General features: G+C 46.6%; 1 protein-coding gene across 2 annotated transcripts in view; it reads left to right on the top strand.

Annotated features, from left to right (window-relative positions):
• ABTB3 (ankyrin repeat and BTB domain containing 3) overlaps positions 1-20,718 on the top strand; it is a 279,483-nt gene that overhangs the window by 235,458 nt on the left and 23,307 nt on the right. The window contains exons 5-11 of one of the 2 annotated variants that reach the window (XM_049783107.1): positions 1,210-1,375; positions 3,542-3,631; positions 5,963-6,064; positions 7,827-7,920; positions 8,032-8,167; positions 8,819-9,039; positions 10,796-10,974. In XM_049783107.1, coding sequence (XP_049639064.1) covers positions 1,210-1,375; positions 3,542-3,631; positions 5,963-6,064; positions 7,827-7,920; positions 8,032-8,167; positions 8,819-9,039; positions 10,796-10,974 — 988 coding nt within the window. The remainder of the gene's footprint in view (positions 1-1,209; positions 1,376-3,541; positions 3,632-5,962; positions 6,065-7,826; positions 7,921-8,031; positions 8,168-8,818; positions 9,040-10,795; positions 10,975-20,718) is intronic. The other variant, XM_049783110.1, reaches the window with a different exon arrangement.

Genomic DNA, 20,718 nt, shown 5'->3' with positions numbered 1-20,718 from the left:
CTCACCAACTTCTCTGGGCTGAAGTTTGGCTGAAGCTTCTTTCTGAACTTTCTCAGGGGACGTTGGTCCCTTCAGTGAAACTCTGCCTGTGGAGGGTCCCTGTGTTCTTAGACAGGCCTGGGCTATGGGGTTTTCCTTCACTTCCCAAGTTTGCAGCCCCATTTCTTCCTCTTAGAGCGGAAGGAAGACTAGCAGTCTCCCTGCAGCCACCAAATGTCCTTGGTATCCTTGCCGGAAGCAGCAATAGAGCCAGGTTCCCAGGGCCCTGCTCACTGCCTTTAGCCTCTGATCTCTGCAGCTCATTGTCTCAGGAGCCAGCGTGGGAGAACCGAGATTTGTTTTGGGACCCCTTGGCATAGCTAATACTGTGTGAAGTTCACCAGTCTCAACCAAAAAGGGGGGGCCTCCTCTAGAGGGCAAGTGATAGGACAAAGGGTAAAGCACTTGCCTGTGCATGGCCAACCCAGATTCAATCCTCAGAATCCCATATGGTCTCCTGAGCACCACCAGGAATTAATCATTCCTGAGTACAGAACCAGAAGTAACTCCTGAGCACCTTTGGGTTAGGGGTTGGCACTGAACAAGGGGATGCCCCTACCTGGAGTGTGACCCTGCAGAAAGACATTGAGCATGCAGGTGAGTTCTATGAAGCTACGAATGTACACAAGGGCACCTGGATGTCTTTTCCTTCTTCAGTATTGGCTCGAAACAAGTTGAGAAGGAGAAAGGGATAGGACACGAGAGCTTAGAGACTGTATTGTGATTTCATCTAGGGTATGGGCACAACGGATACCCAAGCCATGTGACTTTGGACATGCTCCTTGTCTGTGTCCATGTCCTGTGGTTGAAAGGGGCCAGTAGAATCAGAGAGAAGTTTAATGGACTGAGCTTGTACTTTGCATGTGGAAGGCTCAGGAGTGACCCACAAGCACTGCTGGGTATGGTCCTCAAACCAAAATAAAGAGTACAGTCATTGTGGATGTGGACTACATGGGGTGTATGTGCTCCATATGCACAAACCCTAATGGGATCACTAGTCAGGTCTGTGTATGGCATGGGGAACCCAGTGGGATAGGTTCCCAGGGGTGCCGCTCTGTCTTAGGATCTAGGGAATCAGGTATTTCACTGGTGTCTGGAGGCAGCAAAGGCTCAGAAAGCAAATACCAGCAGCCCCCAGGTGCTATCCCTCTGACACTCTGCCTTCTTCAGGGCAGACGACTGCTTCTGTGCCTCTCGGAAGCTGGACGCTGTGGCCATCGAAGCCAAGTTCAAACAGGACCTGGGTTTCCGGATGCTCAACTGTGGACGGACAGATCTGGTGAAACAGGCAGTGTCCCTCCTGGGACCTGATGGCATCAACACCATGAGTGAACAGGTGGGTATGGGGCCCTATGCTCACATGGACAGTCGTCTCCACCCCCTCACCCAGGGCCCAAGAGAGATGCAGCAGGCACTGGCTGTAGGCTCCCCTGTTGGTCACTTAGAGTGGTGACTTTTTTCAGTAAAAAAAAAATACCCTTGTTCATCTTTATAGAAACAGCATGTGATTGCTGCAGCTGAAATGGAAAATAGAGGAAAGTTGTCTTGTTTCAGAAAGGAAATAATGTCATCACCCAGATAACCATCATTTTTATATTTAGCCTCTGTCCTTCAAGTACTTTTTTCCCCCAGCACAGTTAAAATTAGTTCTCTGCATCACAGAACAAGACCAGGCAGATTATTTTTTGTCATCAGAGTTTCAGAGTTAAGATATACAAAGTCAATGATTTTGAGGAGCCTCAGTGAACAGGGAATCTCTGAGATGTACATCAGTCCTCCAAACCTCTGAAAGTGAGGTACAGTGAAGCACACAGGTTGAAGATGCCATAAACTGTGACTTTCAGCAGGAGCCCTGGATGGGGGCCTGGAGTCAGACCCGCTGCTTTTCCTCTGCACCCTAGAGCAGCTAATTGTCTTCTTAGGATACTCTAAGGAGATATAATCCTTACATTCACATGTATGTATAATGGGGGAGGGAAAGGGCTTGGGAGCTCACCTGAAAGTGACAGGGATTATTCCTGGCTTTGAGATCAGGGGCCCACCCCTCACGGCTCTAAAGGACCATTCATAATTCTAGGGATTGGAACCAAGATGGGTAACATGCAAGACTAGTGCCTTCGTGCCTGAACTAATCTCTCTAGTTTTACATTTGTGTATATATGTATATATACATATTTTTAAGTCAGAATGTATTATATCTTGCTTTTTCTAAGATTTTCTATTTACTTCATGGATGTTCCTTTATCATAGTTTGTACTCTCTTAGGATATCTTTAAATCACCTAGAACGGCTGCCTCAAATGGTTCTGCAATGTAGTCATACACATCAGAGATCAGACATGTCAGTTGTTACTAGCTGCCTTTATCCACCATGCACAGCTACCCAGATTCAGATGTCTTTGTTTAAAGACCTGATATTTCCTTCTGGAAGTTCTCACAAGTGACTCAGATGCCTCAGATCTTTTTCAGAATCTTCTTGAAACTTTGATTCCCTTATCCACCTCTTCCTGTGCCCCTCCCCTTCTTTTGGACTCTTATCTTTTGCCTATTTTACCCTGGAACTTGACTTTTCTTTTTCTTAGAAGAGCCCTTTACATACTAGGCCTGTGAACCTTTATCATAATGTTGCAAGTCTCCTAGTGTCAAAGGTTTGACATCCTACATCCAGATTGTGGTAATTAACTTCCCCTGTGATAACTCCAGGGCTTTTCTACCTAGAAGGTGACCCAAGAGCCCAATGTGATGGCTCATAGGTGCCCAGATCTCCTGTCTACCTCTGATCAAGTTAGGAATTATTTTATCAGATGGTAAGAGGGAAGATTTCTAACTTGAACATTTTTCCACTAACAACCCAATAGCAGCAGCATTGATTGAAAAGTTCCTAGTGACAGTGAGACCTGGGTGGTAGGTCATGAACAGGGACATGTATGAAATTCCTGAGCGCTGTTCCACATTCACTTGTCTTTTGCTTCTAAATAATGTTGCTAAGCCCAGTAATAGCAATAGGACTCAGGTGCTCAGAAGCATATCCAATTTACCCCTGACCCTAGCCAGCGAGCAGCTGATGGAATAAAGAAAACACTTATCTTTGTTGTCTTATGAGAGAGGATGTGTCAAGGAAACAGTGTTTACTAGCCAGATCACTTAGGGTTTGAGATTACAGAAAATTCCAGAAAATTTCGAGGATTTGTGGACGGAAGTCAGCCACCTGCTTTAGCAGACATGTTGAGGTCTGTTGCACCCTCAAACCAGCACCAATAATCTGCTTCAGGCACAAGTAAACACAGAAGACACATTGGATTCCTTCTAACTGCTGATTAGATTGAAATCCTGCAAGACATGCAAGCCAGAGCTACCCCCCAGTTTTTATGCATCTTTTTTTTCTCTGCCAAGTTTGGAGTGTGAGCAGTTTCTATCTCTCACGAGTGCACATCTGTCTGTTCCCAGGGGACAGATCGCTCTTTGTAAACTTTCTCCATTTTCTGGTTTCTGGTTCACCATAGGGGATGACACCACTGATGTATGCGTGTGTTCGTGGAGATGAGGCAATGGTCCAGATGCTGCTGGATGCCGGGGCAGACCTGAACGTGGAGGTGAGGATGGCTGAGGGCTGTGAGGACCCCTCCCCAGGACTCTCTGAGGGTGAGGAGCTGGCTCCAACCAGCACCATAGGGATCCTCTTTCTGCCTCTTCTTTGCTCCAGCCTCTGTGCCACCAGGTGACGAAGCTCATCTACCCAGTCCCCAGCCCAGCAAAATGCCAGCTTGCTGCCCACTTCTGTGTTTCATTTAGAAATGACTCCTGGAGCTGACTCACATAAGATTGCCCCTTCTCACTGCCCAGCCCTACCTTTGGGAATTGAAACCAAGAGAGCATTTCAGAACCTTTACCCTCTTCCCAATACACAGCTGAGCTGTGTTCCCCTGAACCTACCTTATTTTCCGGCGTATAAGACGACTTTTGAAACAAAAAAAAGTCAGCCGAAAATCGGGGGTCGTCTTATATGCCGAGTATATCCCGAAAAATGTTTCAATATGCCACTAAACGAAAATTTTCTGAATATTGCCACAAAACAAATTTTCCAACTTGATCCTGCACCAATCACTGCAAGGCTGCTTGGACCACCTCTCTAACTCAGCCAATCCAAGCAGGCTTTTTATGCATGCAAATTAGACAATGTTCTGGACCCTAATCTACACTGTCAAAAGCCTGCTCAGATTGGCCAGAGTCAGGGAGGAAGTCTATTGCAGTATAACCTTTGAACCTTTGCTTGTTGTGATTGGCTCACTGTGGTACATACAGTTGCAGCACAGGAACGTTCTGTCTGATACAGCGAATATAGGCCTAAACCTATGTTTTAACTGCAAAATTAGGGGGTCATTTTATACGCCCAGTCATCTTAATCACCGGCAAATACGGTAGGTTTAATTCCGCCAGATCTTCTGGCCCTTTTTTGGGTTGTGGGGTGGGTGGGGAGAGCATCCCATGGGCTTCAGCGTCTGACATTTATATTCACCTTTGAGACAGTTGAACCCGACTTCCTTTTGTGCTCAGGGAGGTGATGTGAACCTTTATAAGACTCTATGCTTGAATTTGAAGAATGATAAAAAGTCAGAAAGATAGTACAGAGAGTTGGGCACTTGACTTGCATGCAGTCGATACAGGTTCAATTTTCAGCATCCCATCTGGTACCCAGAGCACCACCAGGAGAGATCCTTGAGTGCAGAGCCAAGAGTAACCCTTGAGCACCACCAGATATGCCCCACCTCCCCCCAAAAATGAAGAATGATAGAGTAATCATACCTATCTTAGGGAATGCCTGGAAGGGTCACTATCGAAGGCTCCCAGCATGGATCTGGGACTCAGCCCCTAAAAGCCCCCTCCTATCCTATCCTGAACTTGTTATCAGGGACTGTGCCTTTGAGTGGTGTCTTTGCTGTCTTGGTGCCATTCTCCTGGCATGCTCAGATGCTGGGAAAATGAACTTCAAACACCCTGCACTCAAGTGTGTAGGCACAGAAACCCCTTTAATTTGGATCAGAACTCTGGTTGTCTTTGCTTTGTGCCTTTTTTAAAAATATTATTAGTGTGTTTTATTTTCTAATGAGGAGAACAGGTCAGGAATCTGGATCCATTTGGATTTTACAAGGGTTTGCAATTTGGGGATTTTCTCTGCTCTGAGCCCCAAATCACCTATATAAGGCATCTTAAACTCTGGATCCTAAATGAGAACTCAGGTATATCCAGTCCAGGCAAGGGGGTGGGGATTTCCTCAACTGCTCTATAGCAGGAATGGGGCCTCTGTGCACCAGTAGCCTTTGTAGCCCTAGCCAGGCATGGTGCTGATCTTACCCTGCGCTTTCATGCCCAGTGTCTCCCTCTGGGCCTGGGTCAAGGTGAAGCCACATCTCTTCCCAGCAGAATATAGATGCTAGCTTGTTGGTCCATGCTATGTTCAGGGAAGACTTCTACCCATGAACAGACATATGAGAGTCCCTGTCAAACAGTATACCAGCCAAGGCAGGCAGCATTGTTCCAGCTGGGGTGGGGTTCCAAAGCTCCCACATACCTCTCCAAGCCCAGACTTTGCTGTCTCCTGAATTTGCCACAGAAACCAGGCACTCCTGGTTAGCAGCATCTCCTGCTTTCCAACATCCTAAAGCACTGAGAATCACTTTCTAGAGGCAGAGGCTTGTGTGGCAGCATCTTCAGGCACTGCAGGAGATCAGAGTCAGGCCACCGATTCCTGAGAAAGGAGGAAATCAGAGAACAGAATCCCCACCCAGCCTGACCAGCACCTCCATACCCAACCCAAATGCATTTTGTGCAGCTCCAGCCCATGATTCCCAGCTCCGAGAGGTCAGCCTGGCTGGTCTCGATGTCATGAAGATCACGTGTTGAAAATAACTTCAATTTGTTTATAGGTTATCAGTACTCCTCATAAATATCCATCCGTCCACCCTGAGACCCGCCATTGGACGGCTCTGACTTTTGCTGTGTTGCATGGACATATTCCTGTAGTTCAGGTATTAATGCACTCCCCTTTCCACATCCCACACTTCCATGGACACTGGCACCTCTCCCAGCATGCATGTGTCCACGGAGACTCATATTGGTTCTTGGCCGTTCCATCGAGCACACCTGTGGCCTCTGAATTGTCACTGATCCCTGAAATGGTCTCTGTCCTGGCTCTAACCAATATGAAATGCCCAAGAACCCCACGCAGCCTCATACACAGACGACCAAGCCTGCCAAGTTGTTCCCAGGGGCCTGCACTGTGGCTTTTGTGGATCAGTTTGTGGTTCGTGGTTCATGATGTAGCATGAATGTGACACCTTCCAGCCTTCCTGCGGGTACCCTGGTGCCTGGGGAACTGTAGAGTTGATGTTAAGTGGTGGCTTCCTTCTGCTGAGGAAACGTTTCCAAGACATTTGCTTGGATCCTGCTTGAATCATCCTAGATGTGGGATCTTTTCACATATCTTCTGAAACAGCCCCCCACCCAAAAAAAAAGCCCAGAAGGCCTTGCACATGTCAGTATGTTGCTGGCTACAGGAGAGTTGTTCAGTGAGCACCGTCCAACATGGCATCCAACTTAGACCTGATCTTCATAGAAACAAGAGATGGTACCCAGGTCCAAGCCCATGTCTGGCCCCACCTAGTAAGTACAGATCTACAGAGACATTTGGAACTGCCTCCCTGAAGTTCCTCTTAGCCTCTTGGAGCCCAAAGAATTGAACCCAGGATGGCTCAGGGCTCTAGTTCCCCAGGGCTGCCATGTTGCATCCTTGGTGATGAAAGTTGAAAGCAGCCCAAGTCCTAGATCAGAGGTGAGAGGAGGCAGTATCAGCCCTAGAGCTGGTCCTGCCTACAAGCCCACTCCTTGTTGGGGATCTGAGAGCAAAGGGGTCTGAGGGTAAATACATGACCCCTTAGTAAGCACGGGGCACCCCCATGCATTCAGGAATGACCAAAAGGCTCAGGCATCCCTGCACAGCACAGCAGAAGTTAGCTTGCCTTTGGCCTTTGCTGCCACGGCAGCGTCCCAGGTGGATAGTCAAGAGCTGATACCCTCACTTGGCAGCTCTGCTGCTGTTGGCACCCACTGGGAGAGCCAGCACGGACAGTCTCTCTGCTCTGAATGAGGCCAAGCTCGAAGGGAGCACCCAAGACTGTCAGACTGAAAAACCACCCTGCTGGCTCCCATTATCACCTGGGTCATGAGCATCTCACTTCCTGAGAAGCCTGACATTTACTCAGCTATCCTCAGAACCTTCCAGAATGTTCCAGAAAGGAGTCTGGGCATCAATTGGCCCACATGCTTCCTAGGTCCATTGGAACTCAGGACTCTGCAAAAATGTCTGAGAACCTGAGGATTTTTGTAAGCAACCCAGCAAGGGACTCTCCACGGGCTTCTAGAGCCTGTTTCCAGAAATGCATTTGTCTGCATACAGCCCGAGATGGTGTTTATGAGGCAAAACCAGTGGGCGCCATGTTGGACCTGAGGGCGAGCTCTTCAAACAAGCTCCCAGGCTTTGCAGCTGCTGCCTCAGGGGATCCTACTTTGAGAAACCCCCTCTGAAGTTCTAGAAGATTCCAGGAGCCCTGAGTTCCTCCATTGAGATGCAACAGACACGCCACAGCCTGTGTACATGGTCACTGAGCCTGAGGGAGGAGGTCACTTGGGGGACACTCGCATCTCACTGATGTCCACCCCTTTCTCCAATGCCTCTAGGCTGTGGGTGTCCCCACCTGCCTGGGTATCTCAGTGGCTGCTCTTCCTCCACAGCTGCTCCTGGATGCAGGGGCCAAGGTGGAGGGGTCGGTAGAGCACGGCGAAGAGAACTACTCAGAGACACCCCTGCAGCTGGCTGCCGCCGTGGGTAAGCGCACCCGGGCACTGCCAGCCATGAAGGGCTCCAGCCCTACTCTTGATGTCTATGACTTGCTTGTCTGCCTCATCGCTTATAAAACCCCCTTCTCTGGGCTTGCAGGAAATTTTGAGCTGGTTAGTTTGCTGTTGGAGCGTGGTGCGGACCCCCTGATAGGAACCATGTACAGGAATGGAATTTCTACCACACCCCAGGGGGATATGAACTCTTTCAGCCAGGCCGCAGCCCACGGACACAGGTAGGCTAGGCTGGGCCAGAAGCCCAGGCTCCAAGGGGTGCTTGTTAAACATGCAGATTCCCAGGCCTGCCTAGACCCACCCACTCTCTGGATGTGGGGCCCACAGCAGTCCAGGCCTGGTCAGAGAGGCCTTCAAGGCCCTCATCTGCCAGGAGCCAACATCACTGCCCAGAGTGACTGGCACTGTCCTTCCCCAACTGTCTTCCCTTACACAGTATTCCCCTCCCAGTTTGGCTCAATATACCTCATCTGGGAGGACCAGAAGTGAGGAGCCATGTACAGAAAGATAAAATCCACTCTCTGTTGATTGCCTCTTGTCAACATTTTCTCCAGAATTTCTCCCACCCACATTACCTCACAAAATCCCAAGTAAAGCAAATGGTCAGGAGGTACAGAGGGAGTCAGAGGGCCGAGCTGTAGAACCTTCTAGGTGTTTTTGTGGAAAGCACTGAGCACCAAGTCATCTTGAGGAAACACAACCAGTCATGCCCCACCATCTCCATCTCCACCGTGCATCACCCCTGTTTAGGCCCCTCAAAACCCCAATTTGTGGGGTCCCCTCAAATGTCCCCTGGAGTCTTTCCCCCACATCCCAAGCACTGCCAAGCCCTTCCATCTCTGAGTGTCCCTCTCTGGATTTATGATTGACAGGAATGTGTTCCGCAAACTGCTCGCTCAGCCAGAGAAGGAGAAGAGTGATATCCTGTCCCTGGAGGAGATTCTGGCCGAGGGGACTGACCTGGCCGAGACAGCCCCGGCCCCACTGTGCGCCAGCCGCAACAGCAAGGCCAAACTGAGAGCCCTGAGGGAAGCCATGTATCACAGCGCTGAGCATGGCTACGTGGATGTCACAATTGATATCCGGAGTATAGGTCAGTGTGGGCCCCCCACGGCAGGGCTTGGCAGCCCTGCCCGGCGCTAAGCCATTCTCTCTCTCATTTTCTCTCTCTCTCTCCACACACACACACCTCACTACACAAACTATGAACCACTCACCATACACAAACGCCACACAACACACACAGACTATATACCACACATAACATATATACAGTATACACCACACAGGCTTCATACTCTATACATTCCACATACTCTAACTCTAAACCACACTCCATATACCACACACTACACAAACTCCACAACACAATATACAACAGACAGCACCCACATCCTCACAACCATTGCCAATACCACATATATACATCATGCATTTCACACCCTACATATGTACGCACCACACACATACAACATGCACACGCGCTCTACACCCGACACATATATACCCCACATGACACACACTTTATGCACTCCACACCACACACTTTACACATCACACATTCCACACAACAAACACACATAACACGCCCACATATACCACACATTCAACACATGCCACATGGCTCATTCTCCACATGCACCACACAATCTACAGCCAACATGTTCCATGCACCACACAGTCACACACATGGTCCGTAGGATTGCAAGTTGGACCACTCCCAGGCTAGCACGACCCTTTGTGTTCACAGTCAGCAAAGCCCTGCGAGCCCCACATCCCACCAATGGCCTACTCACTTCCCTACCCACCTGGAAGCTTGTGTGAATACAGATTGCCAGGCCCTGCACCCAGAGACTCTGTTGTCGAGGGTCTGGATGAACAAAGACTGGAAATCTTTATATTTAACAACCATCCCAGGTGGTTCCCAGTGGCAGCGACACCCAGATCCATAGAGCAACCGGGCCTCTCAAAGCTGAGCACCGCTTCCTTCCCTGTTACAGGGTCCAAGCCTCTCCCAGCAGGAGTTAGGGTGCACAGACTGGAGGACCAGCTTCTCCATGTCAAAGAAGCAGACTATGACCCCAACTTGTGGGACTCACCTGCAGCCCAGCATAGCCAGAATATTCTGACAGGTATAGCTAGGCTAAGCAGCCCCTACACACATCCCAGATGAGGATAGTGGACAGATCTCTGAGTATGTGGGTCTTCCCCCTCTCCAGGCTTTGTTTGCATGAGTCTGAAGTAACAGACTCAGAAAGGGGCTCCTCAAAGACAGTAGTGGGGCGCACTTCTGGGCTGAACTCCATACAAAGGGAGACTGGCAAGGGGCAGGGCTTCAGTTCCCGACGACAGCCTGATGAAGGCAGCAAGTGGGCTGTGCTACTTTACGTGGGGCTCAGAGCAGTGAAGCCCTCCCAGGATGACCTGTGCATCCATCTCTGAATGTCCAAGGGAGGGAACGTCCTGGCAGGGCCCTCTAGCTTTCATCTGGGCACAGGTGTGCAATCTAAGCCTGGCTTAGCTCCCCCAAGGGCCCAAAAAGCCCAGTAGCTGATGTCCAAAGTGCCTGTTAGCACACATGGTCACCCCAACAGCACAGTCAGGCCCAGGCAGCATGTGAGTCCCACGTACTCTGCCTGCACTGCTTCATGCAGCCCCCGTGACCCAGCAGCGCATAGAGCAGGTGAGGTGAGTGCAGTCACGTCTCTGCCTGTGCATTCTTGAGCACCTGCTGTGGCCTCTAGTCCTCCCAACGTGGCCTTGGCCCTAAAAACGGCTGGAAGCCACTTTCATCACACACCTTCTCCTTTGGCTGTTTCCCACCACCTCCCCCATATCCGTCCCCCCAGGTGTCCCATGGACCCTGCACACGTGGCTGGAATCTTTGCGTGTGGCCTTCCAGCAGCACCGCCGGCCCCTCATGCAATGCCTGTTGAAGGAATTCAAGACCATCCAGGAGGAGGAGTACACGGAGGAGCTGGTGACCCAAGGCCTGCCCCTGATGTTCGAGATCCTGAGAGCCAGCAAGGTAAGGGGCTCATACTGCCACTGCTCCATATTGTCCGAAAACCAGGGCAGCGGAGTTCCCCAGTACCCCCCACAGAGCTGGTTTTACAGCCACACCTCAGCTGCTGCTTGGCTACTTGCACTGTCACTTTTGGGGAGCAGTTGGGATACAGAGGACAGTGGGGAAAATTCTTTCTAACCTGATGCATCTATGCTAACAGTAGGGACAGACAACACCCATCGACTCCAACTGCAGTGTCTCAACTGGTTTGTTTCTTTCTCTTTTTGTTTTTGTCTTTGGGCCACACTTCATGATGCTCAAGTGTTACTCCTTGTTCTGTACTCAACAATTACTCTTGGCATCATCAGGGATCCGTATGGGTTGCCAGAGATAGAATCCAGCTTGGCCATGTGCAAGGGCAGTGTCCTACCCCACTGAGCAATAAGGTATTGCTGAGCAATATCACCTGTTGCTCCAACCCTGGATCTGGTTTATTTCTGTAATGTGACGCATTGGGTGGCCCAGGCCCCAGGGATCTGAGACGATCAGGGAAATTGTCCCATCACCATAGTGTCCAACAAGAGCACTTGTACTCAGATAAGAAGGAATCCACAGGGGAGAGAATAGGTGCAGCTCCCCAGTGAGCACTATACACAGCCCCTTGTCACCCATCCTTACTGACCTCCTTCTTCCTGTGGATACCCACAATTCCTGTAACAGCAAAGTCCAGACCCCTGATAGCATGAGATCAGGTGTTACAATCACCTCTGGGGTATATCAGTGTGAGGGGGCTGAACATGCCTGTCGACCTCTCTGATAGACCAGGTGGTGATGGCATGTGTATGCTACATGTGTGTGTGAGTGGGTGAGGGTGTCAAAGTGCACACGTGAGATCTATTAAGAAAATCTGTTGGAGGCCAGAGAGATAGAACAGTGAGTCCAGGGCATCTACCTGACATGTGGCTGATTTGAGCTTGATCCCCAGCACCCCACATGGTCCTCAAACCTCTCCAACACTGCTGGGTGTGTCCCAAAATCTGAATCAAGGTTGCTTCTCCAGGGCTGCCATGGCACCCCTAGTGGTTAAATATGGAATTACTTAGCAGGTAAGTTGGGGAACTGGGCTGTTGGATTCCCAGCACTGTGTAGTGTAAAGTCAAGCATTTCCCCAAGCCTGGGTGACCTGCTTGTGATCAGAAGACTGCAGAGGGTTGGTGATAGATTGCAAGAGCTGAGAAATGCTGCTAAGCTCTGTTCTCAGAAAACAGCAGCAGGCAGGACCCCTGCTGCCAATTCATTCCTTCTCCCTCTGCCATGGGGCTCCTGTGGCAATTGCCTCTGCTATTCTGTGTTACTTCCCTGACCCTAGGCACAGGTGTCCAGGCGTCACAGGCACAGGCTGACTGTAAATAACGGTCAGCTCCAAGAGGCTGCCAGCCTGCCCCTGCTTCCTCCTGCTGGGCACCTTCCTGGGAATTTGGCTGCAAGGGTGTTTTCTGTTAGCTCTTCTGCATTTTTATGTCTTTGTTACCTCAATAGAGAGGGGCGTGTGTGTGTGTGTGTGTGTGTGTGTGTGTGTGTGTGTGTGTAAAGAGAGCAAGTCATTTATTTTTAAATAATCTGATTATTTATTTAAAGAGAGTTGGCATGCTGAAGACCTGAGTTGATCCCCAGTACCACATAGTCCCCTAAGCACTGCCACATGCCACCCATGCACCATGCACAGCTGGATGGGACCCCAAAAAAATAAAATAAAATAAACTACATCTGTGTAAAGAGATGTCCCAGATCTCTGCCTCATTTTTCTTTTACTGGCATCACTATCATCTCCATTAACACTAATCTGGTCATCACAGAGCCCAGCATGCATATGTATATGGGGGATGGCCAGACACAAACTACCTGGGGAAAGGCAGGGAGGCAGGTGACAGGAGCAAATCTGCAAGGGGAGGGAGGGAAGGAAGGGAAGGGAAGGGAAGGGAAGAGAAGGGGGGAGGTAGCGGGAAAAAGGGAAAGAAGGAAGATTGGCAGGAAAAAAGCTGGCTATAGTCTTGACACAAGGCCTAATTTAGACAAGGTGATAAGGGAAGAATGCCCAGGTAGGGAAAAAGCTTCTTTGCAGGGGTCTGGGAGCAGCATGAGGGAGGGTGCTGTGGGAGTATGGGGGTACAGGGTCTTACCAGTATTTTGGGACAGCCCAAAGAGAAAGGATTACTCTTCGTCTGCAGGCCTGGGTCCTCTGGCTTCTGTGCTTTGACACATTTTCTAAACTCCCTCCTATGAGAACATAGCAACCACCTTTTGTCTTAAAGGGAATGCAGAGATTACATGCACCTTTTACAGTCCCCTCCCATGCTGTGCCGCAAAACCCCCCAGGAAACAACCAGGACAGAGGCGCAATGCCCAGCATGTAGCACTTTCTGAGGCTGCAAGATGCCCTCTGATGCCTGCATCACCACATCCAGGGGCCTCTACCTGCCCCTCTTACCTTTTATCTACTAACCACTTCTTATTTTGTCATCTCAAGAACATGATTGGGTTGTGGGGTGCTCCCAGACAGTGCTCTGGGGTCCAGGACAATTCCCAGTCATAGATGTAAGGTCTCGAGGAGGTGACATGGTATGGGCTTCAGCAGTGCTGGGGATCCTCCAGGTCACCCTCTGAAATTACCCCAGTATCTGGGTGGGGGGAACGGGAGACTACTGGTTACCAGGGATCAAACTCGATTTGACTGTATGCAAGGCAGGCACCTTAACTGCTGTCTTTTTCTCAGGCCTCATTTGTTTTGGCGTTTGAGTTTTTTAGTTTTTGTATTATTTTCTGTGGAGAGGCCACACCCAGCAGTGCCCAAGGCTTACTCCTGGTGTGCTCAGGGATCATTCCTGACAGGTCCCATGGAATTGCATGGAGAACCAGCAATTGAACCCCAGTCAGCCACACGCAAGGCAGACGCCCTCCTCACTATACTATCACCCACATGATTCCTTTGTAAAGAGGCTACTGAACTCTTTTCCCGAGTGGCTGTATCACCTTACATCCTCACTAGCAGAAGCCAAGTGACAGTGTCTCTGCATCTTCACTGTTCCCATATTGGCCATGTTAGGGGCATCTCACTCTTTTCCTTCCTTGTTTTCTACTAGATGGTCAAGTATTATACATGGGCTATTGTGGCTATTGAATTTCTCATGTGTTCATTTGCTCTCATATGTCTTCTTAGGAAAATGTTCTTCATGCGTTTTGTTTGTGTTCTATATAAATTATTTCCTTTCTTATTGTTGAATTTGAAGAGATATTTATATGTATAAATACTAATTCTTCCTAAGATATGTATTCCCAAAATGTTTTCTCCCATCCTGCCTTTTTGTTATTAGTTTTGGTTTTGAGGGGAAAATCACACCCAGCAGTACTGAGAGGTTACTCCTGATTTTGTGCTCAGGGGACTGTGCAGAAGAGATAGGGATTGAATCCAGGTCTCCAGAATGCAAAACCTGCACTCCTGACTACTCGGCCCTCTCTTCCACCTTATTTTCTCCTATTCTGGTTTTTGTTTGGGTGGGGGCACCCCCGCAGTTCTCAGGACTTACTCCTGGCTCTGCTCATGGATCCTTCCTATTGGAGCTCAGGGACTGTATGCAGTGCTGAGATAGAATCCGGCTCAACTGTGAGCAAGGCAAGCGCCTTAACACCTGTGCTGTCTCTCCAGCCCCCGTAGCTTATCTTCTTATCCTCTTTATAGTCTCTTTCACAGAGCAAAAGCTTTGCATTTTAACAAAATCTGATTTCTCTCTTTTTAAAGGAGATTATGTTTTGGGTGCCAAGTTCTTAAATTCTTTGCCTAAGCTCAAGTGAATGTTTCCTTTTGCATTTTATTTATTTTTCGAGATGTTTTACATCTAAGTCCATGTTCATTTTGAATGAGTTTTTGTTTGAGGTGTGGGACTTCAGGCTTTCATTTTGTGGTTTGCTTGGCTGGCTGCTTGGTTTTATCTCTTTTCATTAGTGATGGTTCAGTTGCTTCAGCACCATTTGTTGACAAGGTTATTCTCCTTCATTGAATTACTTTTGCACTTTTGTCAAAAATCAGTTAGGCATATTTTTGGGTACCCATTTCTGGGCTCTCCTGTTCCTGTGACTCATGTGCCTCTCCTTCTGACATTACTACACCATCTGGATCCCTGTAGCTATAAAATAAATCTTGAGGGCCAGAGCTAGGGTACAGTGAATAGGACACTGACCTTGCATGTGGCTGACCTGGGTTGAATATACCTGGCATCATTTATGGTCTCTTGAGTTCTGTCAGGAGTGACCACTGAACGCAGAGCCAGGAGAAAGAACCTGAACACAGCCAGATGTGGCCAACAAACAAAAATAATAATAAAATAAAATAATAATAAATCTTGAAATTAGGTAGACTGATATCTCCCATTTTAGTCTTTTTTTTTACAAATTTTATTTTGTGTTCGTCCTTTACATAAATATTAGTGAGACAATGAAAAAAGGAATCTTTCTGAGGATCTGATAGGAAGTGCATTCACCTGTCAATTTAGAGGAAATAGGCGTTTTTATTATGTTAAGCCTTTCAATCTATAAACATGTCTTTAGATCCTTGATATCATTCATTATTATTGTCACACATTCATCAAACAAGCCTAGATATGTTTTATTAGATTTATACATGTCTTTATTGGCCAATTATGAAACTTGTTTTTCTTTTGGGGCCCTATCTGTGTTCACTGACATATAGAGAAATATGGTTAAACTGTAGCTCTGTCTTTTCTATTCTGTGATCTTGCTGAGTGAATTTATTTCTAGGAGGTTTTCTTCTTTTTCCTTTTTTTTCTTTTGGGGGTTTTCTACTTATCCAACCATGTGCAAATAAAGACAGTTTCACATCTTTTCAATTTGGGCCTAGGGATTTCTTCAAGAAGGAGTGTTTTTCTTGTGAATTCAATTCCCTTAATGGTTACAGAGATGTTCAAATTGCCCACTTAATTCCAACCCAGGTACAGTGGCTAGTGCTTGCCAGAGAATAGGTCTGTTTTCATCTGTGCTGTCAAGTGTATGTGTGCGCGGAGTTCATCTGCAGAGTCTGAAATGACAATTGTTGTTATTCCTGTTTTGTTCATATGTGCACTCTCTGTTTTTTTATCAGCCCTCCTAGAGGTTTACCTATTTTTAACTGGGTTTTATATTTAGGGCCCTGGCTCTGTTCAGGGCCTAACCCCTGTTCAGTACTCAGGGGTCCCTGCTAGCGGTGCCCAGGGAACTGTGCCGTGTTTGGATTCTAGCCCAGTATCTCACACATCAATGATCTGCCACTGAGCCACATCCCCACACAAGGCTTGACAGTTTGATTCATCTTTTCCAAAACATCAAATCTCTTTCGTTATTTCCTCAGCTACATTTAAGTCTTCAATTTCATTAAATGCTGTTCTTTAAACTTGGATTTATCCCCCTTGCCCCTCACACACAGGTTCTTGAAATAGAAATAGACTATTGAGGGACCAGAGCAATAGCACAGCAGTGGGGCGTTTGCCTTGCCTGCAGTCAACCTGGGACAGACCCAAGTTCAATACCCAGAGGACCATTCGGGATGCCAGAATTCAAACCACCTTCCATCCTGGGTTGGCTGTATGCAAGACACACACCTTACTGCTGTGCTATCTCTCTGGCCCCATTTGTTTTGTTTTTTTATTTTCTTCAAAAATGTCTTTTTGACTTATGGATTATTTAGTGGTATATTGGTTACCATATTTGCCGGCGTATAAGATGACTGGGCGTATAAGATGACCCCCTAATTTTGCAGTTAAAACATAGGTTTAGACCTATATTCGCTGTACAGACAGAACGTTCCTGTGCTGCAACTGTATGTACCACAGTGAGCCAAAGGTTCAAAGCAAGCACAAGCAAAGGTTCAAAGGTTATACTGTAATAGACTTCCTCTCAGACTCTGGCCAATCTGAGCAGGCTTTTGACAGTGTAGATTTGGGTCCGGAACATTGTCTAATTTGCATGCATAAAAAAGCCTGCTTGGATTGGCTGAGTTAGAGAGGTGGTTCGAGCAGCCTGGCAGTGATTGGTGCAGGATCAAGTTGGAAAATTTGTTTTGTAGCAATATTCAGACAGTTTTTTTTTATTTAAACACCTTGATTACATACATGATTGTGTTTGGGTTTCAGTCATGTAAAGAATACCGCCCATCACCAGTGCAACATTCCCATTCAGACAATTTTCGTTTAGCGGCATATTGAAACATTTTTCGGGATATACTTGGGATAAGACAACCCCTGATTCGGTTGACTTTTTTTTTGTTTCAAAAGTAGTCTTATTCACTGGAAAATACGGTATTTGGAGATTTTCCTGTTAGCCTTCAATTATTCATTTCTAGTTTGGTCCCATTGTGGTAAGAGACTCAGGCTGTTTTATTTCAATTGGGGCCAGAGAAATAGGACAGTGGGTAAGGTGCTTCCCTTCCACAAAGCCAACACTGGTTTGATCCCCATATAAATCCCCAAGCCCACCAGGAGTGATCCCTGAGCATAGAGCCAGGAGTAAACCCTGAGCACAGCCACGCACTTTGAAGGTTCATTTTATAGCCTGAGATAAGTTCTTCCTCCCCTCTCTCATATCTCTCTCTGTGTCTCTGTCTCTCTGTGTCTCTCAAGTTATGGTCCAAAAGCAATTGGCAGTGTGTGTTACTTTTATGGAGGCATTGTCAGTGACACCCCACTTTGAGAGGCTGTGAGCTCTGAGCCCGTTTCATCATCCAGGAGAGAAGATGTCGGTCTCTTTCTCCTTTCAATTCTCATTTCATGAGTTCTGCAGCTCCCGCACTCACCTTTTCCAATTCCCCGTAGCTTCGTAGTGAATTAACCCTTTTCTCTTGACGTAAAGCACCTCTCAGCTTCTGCTCCTTTTCTTTGCCTTGAAGTTTGTTTCATCTGATGTTAATACAGCCACCCTTGCATTCCTTTGATCAGTGTTCCGTATTTTTTCCTCTATCCTTTTACTTTCTGCTTGTCTATTTCTTTGTACTTGAAGTGACTTTCTTATAAATAGCACATAATGTGGCTTTTTATCTACTGTGCTAATAGCTATCTTTTAAATGCCATGTGTAGACTATTTATGTTGTACTTATCTGCTTCTCTTTTTGAGAGGTGTGGGGTACACTCAGTTGTACTCAGGCTTAGCTTACTCCTGGATCTGAGCTCAGGAATCACTCCTGGGATCAAGTCTGGGTCAGCCATGTACAAGGAAGGGATCTTACCTACTGTAATATCTCTCTGGCCCTATTTATTTATTTCTTGATACTATAGGAGTTAAATCTGATGTCTCACTTTTTTTTTGTTCAAAGGTTCCTTGTATGTGATACCAGAGATTGAATCCAAGTTACACCTATGATATAAAGCATGTTCTTTGCTCCTGAGCCATATCCACATCCTCATCAAATTTTTCTATTTGATCTCTTCTCATTTTTTTTTCTGCATTCCATTCCCATGCCTTCCTTGAATGCCTTTTTTGGTACACAGACACCCACTGGTGTTCAAGAGCCACACTTGTCTCTGTTCAGGGATCACTCCTGGTTTTGCGTGGGAGACTTTGTGAAGTACCCAAATTCAAATCATTGTCATAGCTGCATGCAAGGCAGATGTTTTACCCACTTTACTTCTACCCATCCCCCTTGAGTGCTTCCCCCCCCCAAGTATTTGTCATTATTTAATATTGTCTATTCCCTTGAAAATTGTTTAGTTCTTTATTTTTCATTTTTAATCACCATGAATTATTTATAAAGTCATCCACTATAAGTTTCAGGCATACAATTTTCAACACCAATTCCTTCACCAACCCATTCCCTCTACCAATGTTCCCATTTTAAACCTTTATCAAATAAGAGGTGGGAAAAAATTCTTCCCAATCTGTGGGCTGTCCTTGTATTTTGGTTATTGTTTCCTTAGCAATTCAGAATCTTGTTGATTTTGTGTAGTTCCATTTGTTTATCATTTCTTCCATTTGCTTGGTCAGTGGCACTTCACTATTAAAGATGCCTCTAGCCTCGCTGTCATAGAGAGTTCTCCCAATATTTTCCTCTGTGTTCATAATAGATTTCAATCTGATATTGAAGTCTTTAACCCTTTTTGACTCTTGTGCACGGCATCAGAAAGAGGTCTGTGTTTGTTTTTTGTTTGTTTTTTGTTGTGACTGACCAATTTTTCCAGTACCTTTTGTTGATAAGCTTTCTTTGATCTACTTTAAATATTTTTTCTCCTTTATCAAAGATGAACTATATATCTGTGGGTCTGACTCTGGCCTTGAATAATTTTTAATTCTATCTTGATTGCTTTCCATTGATTCTTAGTGTTTTCCTGTAAATAATAGTTTTAGTGGTGGTCTGGTTTGAGCATGGCCGACTGAGGTCATCATTCTATCATTTGAAGTACAGAAACCTCTCCATCTTCCATGCCCCATTAATGACATGATTTTTTTCCAGTATTGATCTTCAATACTTCAGTTGTACAGAACCTCTTCAGACAGGGACTAGAGAGATAGTATCCAACCTGACCCACTTTTAATCCTTGGCACCACATATGGATTACCAGGAGTAATTCCTACATTCAGAGCTAGGAATAACCCCTAAGCATACCAGATGTGATCCTTCTCCCTAAAAAGAACCTCCTCAGACAGCATACAATGTTACGTAAATCATAATTAGGAAAATTCACAAAGTCTAGAATGTGTAACCCATTTTTTTACCTTTTTATTTATTTATTTATTTATTTATTGCCCTTTCCTGCAATCAAGCATAGATCTGTAGTCTTCCACCTTTCTACAAACCCTGCAGACCAGCACTGGGCTGCAGTCTAGAGGTGGAAAACCTCCACTCTATTCTAGTTCACTATTTCTCTACCTTTTTCTGATCATGGCCTCTTCGAATCTTATTTACTTCCTGTGCCCTCACCCTACTCGTTGGCCCCTAATCTGTCTCATAGACCTCCATTGACAGTTTTCACCTGTGACCACTTGGACTGCCCATATATAACCATGAGGCCCCCAGTTGAAATATACTGGTGTAGGAGAATCTCCTTCAGCCAATTTTTAGGTAGATCTCCTAGTGACATAATCCTTGCCTTTCCATACACCTGAGGGTATCTGATTTTCCTTTTGTCTCTGACAGATAATTCCATTGCTTTGGTTATTATTTACTTTATATGTTTTCTTAAGTCGAATTATCTTTTGTAGATATATTTAGAAAGAAAATATTCTGGGGCTGGAGCAATAGCAAAGCAGAAAGGTATTTGTCTTGCATGTGGCTGACCCAGGACGGGCCCGGGTTCGATTTCCAGCATCCCTTATACCCCTGAGCACTCAGAAACCAGAAGAAGGAGGAGGAGGAAGAATATTCTATTATTAGAAGGAAATATTATTACCATACATAGAACGCCTGGAAAGCTGCTTACCAGGCCCAAGGGATTCATGCTTTCATGTCCAGGCATGCTTTAGCCTCCAATTCAAGCTCACAGCAGAAACAGACTCCTGCTCCTGTGCTTGGAGCCTGCTGGAATTTTGGACTTAAAACTGCTTTTCGTGGAACTGGAGCACTAGCACAGTGAGTAGGGTGATTGTCTTGCACGTGGCTGACCTGGATTCGATTCCTAGCATCCCATATGGTCCCTCAAGCCTACCAGGAGTGATTTCTGCGTACAGAGCCAGGAGTAACACAAATGCTGATAGAAATGGCAAAAACAAACAAACAAACAAATAAAAAAC

Source organism: Suncus etruscus, chromosome 11 (assembly GCF_024139225.1).
Source record: "Suncus etruscus isolate mSunEtr1 chromosome 11, mSunEtr1.pri.cur, whole genome shotgun sequence".
Taxonomy (NCBI): Eukaryota; Metazoa; Chordata; class Mammalia; order Eulipotyphla; family Soricidae; genus Suncus; species Suncus etruscus.
The sequence above is the reverse complement of the archived record's forward strand: the minus strand, read 5'-3'. Positions and strand labels throughout refer to the sequence as shown.